This window comes from Astatotilapia calliptera, chromosome 5 (assembly GCF_900246225.1).
Source record: "Astatotilapia calliptera chromosome 5, fAstCal1.2, whole genome shotgun sequence".
Lineage (NCBI taxonomy): Eukaryota > Metazoa > Chordata > Actinopteri > Cichliformes > Cichlidae > Astatotilapia > Astatotilapia calliptera.
Window position 1 is genome coordinate 28,298,511 of NC_039306.1, and position 12,663 is coordinate 28,311,173.

The following is a 12,663-nucleotide window of genomic DNA, read 5'->3' on the forward strand; positions in this document are numbered from 1 at the left end:
TATATAACCGCCTCCTAACAACATACAGTTGTATGCATTTGCTACTGAACAGGAGCAGACAATCAATAGAAATAGCTCAGTTTTACAGGATTCAAATGTGTCTAACTGACTTGATTTTGTCTAGTAGTGAAAATGAGAATGTAATTAGGGCCATAACAAGAAAAAACCCAAAACATTCATCTTTGTAGATACGAAATAATTTGCTTGTGAGAACCAGTATTTCTCTTCCTTTCGGAGTTCATGCTGACATTTTAGTGTTTACTCTCACCGGTTCTGCTGACACATGAGAAACAGGATAAACCTAATGCTTCAAAGGCTTATGTTTGGAAAACTGTATATCCACTAACCTTACATTTTACACTTTGCTTTTACAGTAAGGTACCCATGTGAGGAAGTGCACACAAAAGATGCTCTGATAAATGTGAAATAAATTATTACTATATATCAGGTTTCTTTATTTCATTAATCATTTTCTTCCCATTACCATCCATCAGTGAGCAAGAGTGCTGCGGCACAGTTCCTCCAAATGAATTTTCCCGCTTGCCTTAATCTCCTTCTTTTTTCCCCCTGTTCTTTTATTTCCCTTCTTTCCTCTGACTCTCTCTGTCACTCTACGATAACTCTGGAGAAAAGGTTTACTAACACGACAACTTTTCACATCAGATGAAGAAATTCTTTGTTTTCCTAGTCTGAAATGATGAAAAGCACAAAGCTCATTTAATAAAGAAAAGCAGAAAGCTTCTGGGGTGGTGGTGGGGGGCTTAAATTGGCATTTTGGTACAGCTAGCGGGTGCATATTGAAGCTTGTTGGCTGATCTGAAAGGAAGAATTTTATTAGCTAGAGGGAAAAACATAAAGGCGGGGGAGAAAAAAGAGAATGACAGAATGAAAAAGAAGAGGACTGAGAGAGGAATACTGGCAAACGCTGGTGTTTAACAGGTCTGCCCAGATCCAAACACAGAGTTGGCCAGCGACTGGTCGGTTGTGGTTAGGTCTTGGCATGGGCTTCGGCGACAGCTGTTTGGAAATGATGGAAACCCCTGAGAAGGGAGACAGGAAGGAATGAGACTGCGACAACAATCCAGAATTACTGTGAAATTCTGTTGTCCTGGTCCATTCTTCCAGCACAGCTCAGACTGACACAGAATGAAAAACAGGAGGCAGCGACAAAATAACAACGACAGAGAAATAAAGCTATAAATGGGAGACTTGTGTTACACAACGCCAAAAAGAAACCCATAATAACTGGATGCCTTCAGTCCTAAGTTCTCCACTGAGGCTTGTTTGTAGGACTTTCATTTCACGCCTTCATCTTAGTCCAATGGGACAGATCATAAAAGCATTAAGTGCTGAGGACAAAATGAAATCCAAGCATGGGTACTATTAATAATTCTTACACGCATGCAAAAAAATAAGCTAATACAAAGATGTACAAATGAGCCTGTTTATTAGTAATCAAGCCACTTTGTGCAAATACGCGTTTACAATGTAGACGCGCTAATCATTGTGGTAATTACGCTGCAGTTTCTGCCTAATGCGAATCTGGTCACTTAACATGTGGTGTGCTTTACCCAACAGAGATCCAGATGGCAGCGCCACTATTCATAACTGTCTTCCCAATAGATTATTACAGAACTATGAAAAAACAACAGCAACACATGGCTTGAACTGCATCCACGACATTTTTCAGTCTTAAGACGAGTAATTTTAACAGCTTTTTACCCACTTGCTCCGCACTTTGCACTGCAGGAATAATATCCCCATGTGGCATTTTGTCACACTGTGTGTTTTTTGACTTCAGCCCTTTTCCTGCAGATTTTAACTCTGTGGGGCTGTGTGCATCTGGCTGTCACATCCCACTATGGCGTGTAAAGAACAAGCAGAGGTGATAACACAGCAGCGCAAATAAGTCCAGGATGCCCCGAATCATGGCACCCTGACCAGCAGCTGAAACAAAAAAAAAAAAGATAGCCCAAAAATCACAGCCAATCAGAAAGCTGATTTTTTTTTTTTAGCAACAAAGCTCTCATACAGAGAAATAGATTGTTTCACTGTGCTCGCACATCACAGAACGCAAAGTGTAGGAACACGGATCTGAGAATTATCCAGATAGTCATCATCAAGTTCATCTGTATTACTCCTCCGCAGTAACAACACTCTCTTCACTGTCTGCAAGTTTATTTAGCCCCTCTGAGTATTCTTGTGTGCAGCATACGGTTCACTTGAAATATCACACTATGAGTGAGTCAGTCATGGCAGGTGTGTGGGAGTGGCATATACAGTAAATCTCTGGTTAACATTAGGATGAATTAAAGAGGAACTCATGCTTGTAGAGGAAAATTCAGTATATTGGAGGAAATGGTACTCCACACACTCCATACAAACACACGTGTCACACGTGACCCACACCAACTCACACGCATACAAAAAAAGAAGAAGAAGAGAAGAGATGGGTTTCCTTTACAGGGAATAGATTTATTGTCATGGCTCTTTCCCATTCAATTCGTTTCAGGGGTGGCAAGATGTTTTCTGAAGGGTTCGTGGTTTAAAAGAAGGAAAAAACAAATCCTCGCTGATCACCGGGAAACTAGAGGAAGAGCAAAGCCAGCTCACAACATGTAATATGGTGATTGCAGAGCTGAGATGAGGCACCCTGCCTTCTATTAAAAGTGCTGTGCTCGGAGCATTTCACTTTGACCGATAATTTGCTGGAGGGCGATGACTAAAACAGACGCACACTCCCTCTCTCCAACTCACACTCGCAGGCGTGCACGTGGACGCAAACAGATTCAAAGTGAGCTGAAGGCTACACTCGCACGTCTCCCAGTGCTCTGGATGGGAAGCCGGGACGTAAAGAGAGGTGGGTTAATAAAGCATGCCTCATTTGCCGATGAAGTCTTGATGCAGAAGTGGGTAGTCTTGCTTTAAGACGTGTGATCTGACTCTCTCAGCTCTCTCTCGCTCTCTCGCTCTCTCCCTTGCTTTCCAGCTGGGCTACATTGTAATACACACACACATGCACACTCACTCACATTCGCTCTGCCTGTCTGACACAGACTCTCTACTTAGAGCGCTGGAGAGAGGACTGAAGCTCACACTATCAGCACTGCTTCTCAATGGGGGGATGCAGCCAAGAGCAGACAGAGCAGTCATTCCACTGGAGCCTTCCGCTGCACGCGTGAGAAGGAGACGACAAGTGAGGAGGGTAAATTAGCTCCCTGTCAACAGAACATAGGAGTTTTACTGACGGAGAAGAGACACTGAAGGAAGGAGAGCACATCTTCACGAATGTGGCTGAGACAGCAGTGACATGATCAGCCTTCCATCCCTCAAATCCTGGCCAGTTTGTAACAAAGACCCCTGGGTGTTTTGCTTTTGGTGACTGTTTGTGCTGCCAAAGGATTTCAAAAAGAACCTGAGCAGCAGGGGTCCAAAAGGATATATAGAAAGGAAAGAACAGCCTTTTTAGCTCCCTTTTGTGCAGTGTTTGGCTTATCTGTTAGTGGAATTTCAGGCTGAAAACCCTGGCTCCCAAGTATGGATGGATTTAAGACTGAGGAGTGAGTCTGCTGGGCAGGCAGTGATTCTGACTGAACTCCTTTGCTTCTGAACGCAGCGCTCAGGTAAGGGCGTGGGGGGCTTGAATGGAGCACCTTTGGTGTTTGGGGATGGGGTAGGAGGGCTGTTGATTTAATTCCCCACAGTATACTGCCTGCTGAAAAATGCATCTGGTTTATGTAAAGATATGCTGGAGTCCAAGTAGAAAAGCTTTTCTAGCCTCAAGAATACATTTGAACCAAGATGCTAAGTTTCCACCTATGTTTAGAATTAGAATGAATAGTTCCACATAGCGGTAGGTGACCTCCCCAGATAAACAGTACAGGAGTAGCAGGCTAAGCACTAAACAAATATAGTTCTTGGAAAGATGTGGGCTATTTACAAGCCAGCGGACAAGGGTGAGTGATTTCCTCCCGGTGTATTGCAATCAGGTAGACAGGTCTATGTGTTAGGGAGTCACTGCTTAAACTTGTCTCCGCAGCATTAAGACGAGCGGGCTCATAAAACCGCCTTACTTTGTTAAATCCACGCTGCACGCAGGTGCATCAGGAGGTTATGCGCCCGCAGGTGTGTCTGCTGCTTCTGCTCCGAACCGCATTTAAAATCTCACGCTAGACTTACCTGTTACGCACAGATGAGCGGCTGCCTCTCTTTTAAGGCGATAAAACTGTGAGAGCCAAACCGGCTCTTGTGAATTCTTTTGTTTCCCGCAAGGAAAACGAGATGCACGTGAGTTTTCCTGTCTGCTTTTCCTCAAAGCTGGTTGTGTGTGTTTTTATTTCTTAAGTTCCTTTAAAATGATACTAATACTCCTCCTCCTTTCGATGATAAACTGTGTGTGTTCACATCAGGTGATGTTTTTATTTTTTTGGTCAGAACGTGCACCCTCCAAGTCTGTGTAATAAACAGCAAAGCACACAAGCGCAATTTTTTGTTTGAATATATAATAAATGCAGCCCGATAAGAAGAACACGATAGTTTTTTTTAATGTTTTTTTTTTCTTTTTCTTTTTTCTTTTTTAAGGAAAATAAACCCACAGGACCCGTTCATATTTCCACAAAACCGGATTATGATGGATTTAGTGCAGGGGTGGGGATTTACAATGTGCTGTTAATAATTATATGCTTAATTTTCGCTGAATATTAAGCAGCCTCAATGTCACTGAGGGTAAAGAACACATGGGTAACATTTAATACCTTAATGGCTTTAATCTCAGATGTACATCAAACCAGGAGGGGGTGGGGGGTTCTGAAAGTGTATTATTAGATCAGAACAGATCATTGGCACTTAATTTGGAAAACTGGAGCATTTAGATTTTCCTTTATTGGCAGGTTTAGTGTTGGTAAAGAGTGTAAAAGGACAGGTAGAATCAAACACTACTAAATTCATAGTTACATTAGAGTCATGACATCACTTCAGAACATGTGATTTGTCATTTGGCTGAATATACTAAATGAGCTCCTCAGCCTTATATGTACTAATTCTAAACACACTAAGACACATTTCTTGGTTGGGGGGGGGGGGGGGGGGGTATGCTGTGGAGAGAGGCCCTAATAACACCTGGAAAGGAGGAGAGCCTCATTATTCAATAAGGGCTAAGGCGTGTCTCCATATGCTGGCCCTCACCAGCCATTAGGCAGTCGCTGCACAAATCTGCAAGAAGGCTGCCTGTGCTTAGAAACACAGTCTTGCTGTTGTTTTTAATAACTCTGGTTTTCCTAAAAAGGGGTGAATCATTCTTACAGTCTAAAAAAAATTGGAGGCAGGGTGTTTTTTCCCCCCGTGTTTCTTTGCTCTCCTTTTTGTGGTGTGATATTAGCATGTTAAAGTTTGTGTTTGACCGCTGGGATTTCCCTCAAAGCCCCTTTGTCGTCTTTTTCTTCCCATTAGCTGTGTTACTTTGAAAAAAAAAAAAAGAACAGGTGACAGTATTCGACGCGGTGGTCTTGATGTGTGTGGTTGATGTCAGCATTGTTTGTCTTTTTGGCACATGAAATAAACACAGTGTGTGTTGTAAATATATATGGAGACATGCTGTAATACAACTCTGCCCCTGTCCCCCTGTTGTTTCTCCCCCGCGGCGTGCCATCCTGCAGACTCGGCCTTACCATGTCCTGGTTGTTGGCCATGTGGATTAGCCTCGGCTTCCTGCTGCTGTGCCAGGCAACTCTCTACCAGACCATCCAACAGCACCATGTGGCCCGGCCTGGTCGCACTGACATTCTCACCCTGGGTACGTGTCCCTCTTTGTCAGATTTCAGCTTCATAGCACCCTGTTACAGTGAAACATGGTGCCCTCTCCATGGGGCAGCAGTTGTCAGCTTTGGCTGTTTAAAAGGCAACAGCGAGACACTGCTGCAGTATGTCAGGATGATTTGCCACGGTACTGTACAAGATGATTCACTGTGCTCGCAGTCATACAAGATAAGCAAAGACAGCTACCTCTAATCATGCATTACCCTAGGTTAATTTAATCAAACCTACCCATATACATTTTTTGCAACCTATTGGAGAAATATGGCTGCTACGCCCCATCTCTGTGTGTAGACCTCAACGAGGACGACATCCTTTCAGCACTCCGAGTTAGCTAGTGGAACGATGATTCACAGTCGCGATGTGGAATTCTTGACTACTGCAGCGTGAATCTTGCTGGCACACTGTTACGAATAGGCCAAGCTGTAGAGAGAAATCCCCATTACTGTGCTGGTAGCCAGGGGAGCTTTGATCACTGTGGCTTAGATAGAAATGACAATTATGTTCCCCTCTTTTGCACTGGAAACATTTGGCAATTAAGCCCGACGCCTTGCTGCACTGTAAGGGCAAAAGGGGAGGTAGACACAGAGGTGGCTCTAATTCACTGATTACGGAGAAGCTTACCAGAATCGCTTATAGTGCATGTAGAACTGTTACACTGGAGGCGAAGGTTTTTAGAGCAAAGCAAGTGCTTTCCTTAAGCTTCTAACAATAAGTGCGACTTCTGTGCTGAACTCTTGTGTGGAGCGGAGCTTTCTGTGGATGCCAAGCGGCTGTTAAACATTGATGCTATCTTCTGCTTGGTTCCCTTTTGTGTGTGTTGCATTGCCAGGCAAAAAGACAGTAATTGAAGCACAGCAAGTGGAAAAAAAAATCCAGCATTGAATTCTCTATGCTTGTGTTGAACATTGGTGGCTTTAAGCAGCATGTCAGAGAGCTGGCGTACTTTTTTCTGTGGAACAGCTGACACATGAAAATCCCAGCTATGATAGATAGAAAGTTCTCAAAGTATCCCAGCCCCGTTAATTGGAACAAGACAGTAAGGGATGAGCAATAGAGAGCTCAGAATGAATTTTTTAAAGGCTGCCTTCATTTTCTTTTTTTTTACCCCCCTTCCCTTTCTCCTCCTCCTCCCTTTTTTTTGGGTTTGACTGGTTGGCAAGTCAAGCTTGGTGCCAAAGATGTACAAGGAAGTGCATGGCTCAGTAAATGTCTTTTTTGAATAATGCAGTGATCCCAAAGGGGCTGGGGGGGGGGGGGGGGGGGGGGGGGGGGGGGGGGGAGTAGTGGTTGGCCTCCACACCCTTCCTTGTACATTTAGAAGAGGCATCCAACCACAAGATGGTGATAGGGAAGGGTTTTTCCTGTCAGACAGATCAACTCATGCATTTACTGCACCGAGGAGGGTACAGGGATGTAAATGAAGTCTCGTCTTTAAGGCCATTATGCTGTGGCCTTTCCTCATGGGTGCTGTGGGGATACTGGAGCTGTGTTTAGGGTGCATTTCAGTAGCAAGTTTCAAACACAGAGATGGGTGATTGACCCAGATTTAATTCATGTTACTGGAGTGTTTCTGGTTGGGCCACTCAATTTTGAATAACATCTCTGGGATTCTCACTGAGACGGGTGCAATGAGTAATTTCTAGAAAACTTTAAAACTTAACAAACAGAGACAAATAGACAAGTGCAGAACAATGCACTTATAATCTTAGTCTGCCAGTGTATTATGAAGTTTTACAGTCCTAATCAGCAGACTTCCCAGCAGGCATTGTTCTATCACATCTGACTGCTCACAGAATGCATCCCCTCCAGCTGCTGTTCTCTGACTGGACAATTTACTGTATATCATGTTTTTTGGTTTTTTTTTTTAGAGGATTAAGCTGACATCAATCTTACTCATCCGTGAAGTGGCGTTAACCGATCTAACCAGAACTCCTCTCTCAGAATTGAAATGCTATGATGAATATTTGAATTAGAATTGATTTTATAATTTGAGAAGCTCTCTGGTTTCATTGAGGCCAGAACCCTCAGATATAAATAGATATGGCTATGTAGGACGTGGCAAGAAAGAGATGTCTTGCCTTGAAAAATCCATTGGCTTTCACGCTCTGCTGTTTTCCATAAGAATAAGAATAAAGAATGATATCATGTGCTGCATGGTCCTACTGCAAGTTAAGTTTCAGTAGAGCTTTCCTCATGAAGCACTGAAACATATTTTGTGAACAGAAGTATAATGTTACATTAGACTAACATGCTTTATGTTTGCTATTAAGTCACAATTTTTAAAAGATACATTTCATTGAGATGATGATGCTGAAATTGGAGGTTGGTACCTTTAAAGAAAACATGCCCTGAAATTACTTTGTGTGGCTCTGTGAATGCAGCTTGGCAGACTGCCTGAGAAACTGAGTGGTACAAAAGCTAACAAACAAAAAACCCACAGTGAAGGGGCTGTGTGGGTATATATATGAGGAGGGGAAGTGAAGGTCATGTTATCTTCCAGCCTGTTGAAGCAGCTAACAGTTTTTGAGAGATCAGCTTCTCTGCCTCCTGCAACAGTAACTCACAGCACACGTTAAAATAAGGCACCACAGATTGGGCGAAGATTTCACATTGCACTTGTTTGTTTATTTATTTCTCCAAACGTTTCAGTGACAAATCGCCATAGACACGGCTGATGCTGCGATTGAGTAACGAGTTGCCCGACTGCTTCGTCACCTGCTCGGGAAGCGCGGCGCCGCACTCTCTCCGGCGAGCCTCCGCTTCACACAGCCTCCCGCGTGTCCTGCTCGTGCGGCTGAAGATTGATGGTGCCCTGATTCTGGGAAGCCAATTCTGGTCTCTCAAGAAATAATCCACTACATTGACAGATGAGCTGAATGTGACATGACACACACAAGCCTGGCTATGCACTCTCCCCACCTGCCAGCACAGTGAGCACAAGTTCTCACTGCCAAGAGTGCTGCTGCACAAACCAGGCCACTCTTGATAAATAGTACTGGTTTTCAGTGTAACCAATTTGCATTTACATTGTCAGTGCATTTGCTGGCAGAAGTTAATGGAGAATTTGTGCCTCCTAATGATAAAATGAAACACGCTCCCTAATGCGTTGTCTGATAAGAGTTTTGTCATTAAGTTATACTTAGCAGGTGCTCTACCTATTTACCCTTGCTGCATGCATGAAGTCAGCGTACAGTTTATAATATATCAATACCAAGAGGAGCAGTCTTGATATAACAGCACCTTAGCCGCTGCTTTGTTTTATTATTTATTATTATTTAAGAGAGACTTGGATCTAATAGAGCAGGTGCAGCTGTAAAACTAACTAGGCTGTCACACCCTGACAGGATCCGGTTTTATTCTCCAAATTCCTCGTCAGCCGCAGCGCTGCGGTGTATCTGCATTGTTACAGAACTGCACTTGTACTAATTACGTTATCTGGTGTTCGTCAGAGAAAAAAACAATTGGAATATGAAATCAACTGTGAGTGTCAGCTGTAAATGCACTGATTTAAAAAAAAAAAGTTTATTTATTTTATTTTTTTAATGGACGTGAAACATGTTACATGTAAAAACACAAAAGGGGGCTATGATCTAACTGAAAAGGCTGATAAATAATGCAGTGGTGCTGCTGTTATGTTTTTATCCATTGATCTGAAATGGACTGTAAAGTCTAATCCCAGATGATTGGAATGCATTTTAATGAGCTCATTGTTCAATGTGGCATAATGCTCTGTCGCTGTAGAAGTTTTCTTTGAGGTGGAAAATAAAAACCCCTCCACGTAATTACTTTGATTAGCCAAGATGCATCACATGGTCAAGTAAGGGCAACAGCATAACCGTAAGCAGGGATGTTGGTTAAATTAGGCAGCATGTCTCCAGCTCTGAGAACACATCCTGTCAAAACACCACAGAGCTTAACTCTAACTTTATGTAACAGTGAGCTGTATGGAGTTTTCTAGGGAGATAAAAAACAGACAGGATACAGGGTGTTAAACCTAAACTATGAAACGGATTTAGGAAAGCTGCCAGATTGGTAAATGAGGATAGCACTGACATCTGGAAGCTGTACATATACACAGTATGAACTGATTTTTTATTATTTTTTTTACTTCAGAAGATATACGATTTCTCTTGCAGCACTTTGGAACTCTAAGAAATTAACTTCACAGATTTAAGAACCAAACGCACACACAGTTTTTAAAAAAAAAACACTTGGAACTCATTTCCATAGTTGTCACACTCCTCATTACAATAGCTCGGAGTTAGCGGCGCGAACAGGCGGAGGAACGCACAGTGGCAATCTCGTCACTTTGGTGCTTTTGAACAGCCAATCCATCCGTGCTACCCACAGGAAGGTAGGAGCGCATAGGCTGCGTTCTCGTCATCAAATCAGCTTTATTTGCATCCTCATTAGACGATGGGGACTAATTAGTGTGAGAATTTATGGCAAAAGAAAATTCAATGTAATTACAGTCACTTGAATGGATGATGCCTTAATCTTATTTTTGCAAAGTGGATGAAAAGGATTTTTTTTTATCTGCTTGGCAGCGTTGGTGCATTGGTGAATATTGAAATACAACATAGTACAGTACAAGACACACACACACACACACACATTTAAATCAATAATATGCAAGGTTCTGGTATGACCTCTGAATAAGCTCAGTTTTCTTGTTTGTTAAGTTTTATCTGTTATCTTTTTTTTGTAAATGAATATTTAGTCAGTCTGTGTGTGTCTTTTTTAAAATAGAATTTTTTCCCCCAAAAGAAAAAAAAAGAACCAAAATGTAACTACCGGGTGATGAAAATCATAAATTACATATCACACAAATTCAATTAGAACCATTCGTTTTGCGAACATGACATCTACAAATCCGGCCTTTTGCCAACAAAGGAAGTGAAATCCTATAATCTACCTCCACATGGGATTATAATTGCTTTGAAAATGGCAGGCTTAGGTGGAGAGCTCATCAGCGCTATGTGATCACTCACATTTTATCACACAGCATGCCCTTCAAGGTAATGAAAGCAACCTTTCTAAAAAACTAGGCAATAACTGTCTGATCATTTAGGTGCCGAGCAGCACTCTCTTCACACCAGCCACCCCCACCACCGCCGCTGCCACCACCGACTCTTCATCCTCTTGCCGCCCATTCCCCAGCCCACCCCTCCTTCATCTCCTCGTCTCTATCGGCCCTTCAGACGATTTGTCATGGATCAGATGAGACAATTTGTCATGGATTAGTGCACTTAAATGTCTGTGTGATAGTGGAAGCAGTCACTGGAAAAGCTTAGGAATCCTATTACACTGCGTTTTATGGCCGGCAAGAGGGGAGAAAGGACTATAGGTTGAACTGGTGCTTTCTATCGCCTGTGCACCATTTCTTGACTTTTTTTTCTCCCCTCCACACATAATCAGATATTCACTTAGAGGTGAGCTTCACTAATGTGTCAAACTGGAAAAGTAGATGAGCTTCTCTGTGTTCTTTCCTGAGTAACCACTTCTAAAATGACCAAATCTCAGGTAACTGTCAAACTTTTTTATTTTTTTGCACAGTACAGTCGCATTGTACAATCTGCCTTACTGATATATGTGTCACCAGCTGTGACTTTATTGAAAATGCCACTTGCGTCTGTTAATTAATGAATGAATGAAGATTCACTGCTTCATGTGCCCCCTCGACAAACGTAGTCCGATTCACCTGTGACAGTTCTGCCGTGTCATTGGGATTTATTTACTCAGCGAGCGGTCTTTTTCCATCTGAAGCCTTTAACTGCGTGTGCTCGGGAGTATTTTTCACAATCCTGGAGTGATTAGATGGTAGATTAGATCCTGTTCTTTTCTGATGTTAGATAATTGTGACACACTGAGTGAGCAGGTGCTATCGAGCATGGGTGGCTCACTTCACCAATTATTTTTAAGAATGTGAAGAGCATTAAAATAGACAGGTCTCACATCGCCCAGCTGTCTAGCAGCATACCGAGATACACATCTGTGTCTTATTATCCCATGTTTATCTCAGAGTAGTCCAGTTACATGTAGCACATCCATTCTATTTATACAAAGCATATAGTTACTATATCATACATCACTGCCATCTTTATTCATACAGTAGCTACGTGCGGCTTCCCGATTGCCTCCGGGCTCCTCGAGCCCTTCAGTAGCATCTCACTGAAGTGAAATGGGTTGTTTATGCTAATGGAGCGAAAAGACACAATGCCAGGTAATTGTGATGCAAAAGAGCTACTCCGCCGCATCAGTTAAAACCACTGCAGGGGACAAATGTTACTCATTCAGTGTTTTGTTTGCAGAGGTCTCACTTTGCCCGAGCAACTCATTTATCCAGTGGCAGTCAAATTAGGTTTGTCTTAACCGTGCTACAGGTCTTCTTCTGGTAAGCCATTCCAGTGAGGCTTTTAAATCGTGCATTGCTTTGTACATGTCGTTGTCGTCACTGTCCGGCAAATGTGAACAGACAGCAAACAGATCCTAAAGACGAGTTTCATTCTGTCATGATGTCATCATCACTGTTTTAGCAATGAACTTGAAGCTCATGCAAAGGAAAGGGCCATTTTACTGATTCGTCCCACCCCCTCAGTTCCCCCTCTGATGGTTTGCAGTGTACACAGATAAAAACATTGCGTCTAGTCTGAAGTAATCAATTCTGTTTTCGTTTTATTGAGCGAGCAGCGGTGAGGGAGTTTACCTTTTGAGTGTCTTAAGTAGTTATACTTAAAAATCTTCCTTTAAAGCACATCATGAAAGGCAATGTGAGAATTATTACACAACTTCTGCAGTTTCTTGGTGCTCAATAAAGATTTGTAGGCTCTTTTATCCTATTTTTCCATT

The 12,663-nt window shown here is 42.5% G+C and overlaps 1 protein-coding gene across 3 annotated transcripts in view; it reads left to right on the forward strand.

The window, feature by feature from the left end:
• Positions 1-2,825: 2,825 nt before the first annotated feature.
• Positions 2,826-12,663, forward strand: part of tafa1b (TAFA chemokine like family member 1b) — a 125,179-nt gene continuing 115,341 nt past the window's right edge. Inside the window, exons 1-2 of one of the 3 annotated variants that reach the window (XM_026168676.1) lie at positions 2,826-2,860; positions 5,655-5,791. In XM_026168676.1, the coding sequence (XP_026024461.1) occupies positions 5,668-5,791 (124 nt within the window). In that variant the 5' untranslated portion in view covers positions 2,826-2,860; positions 5,655-5,667. Of the gene's footprint in view, positions 2,861-2,880; positions 3,624-5,654; positions 5,792-12,663 lie in introns of those variants that run through there. The other 2 variants (XM_026168675.1, XM_026168674.1) reach the window with 2 other exon arrangements.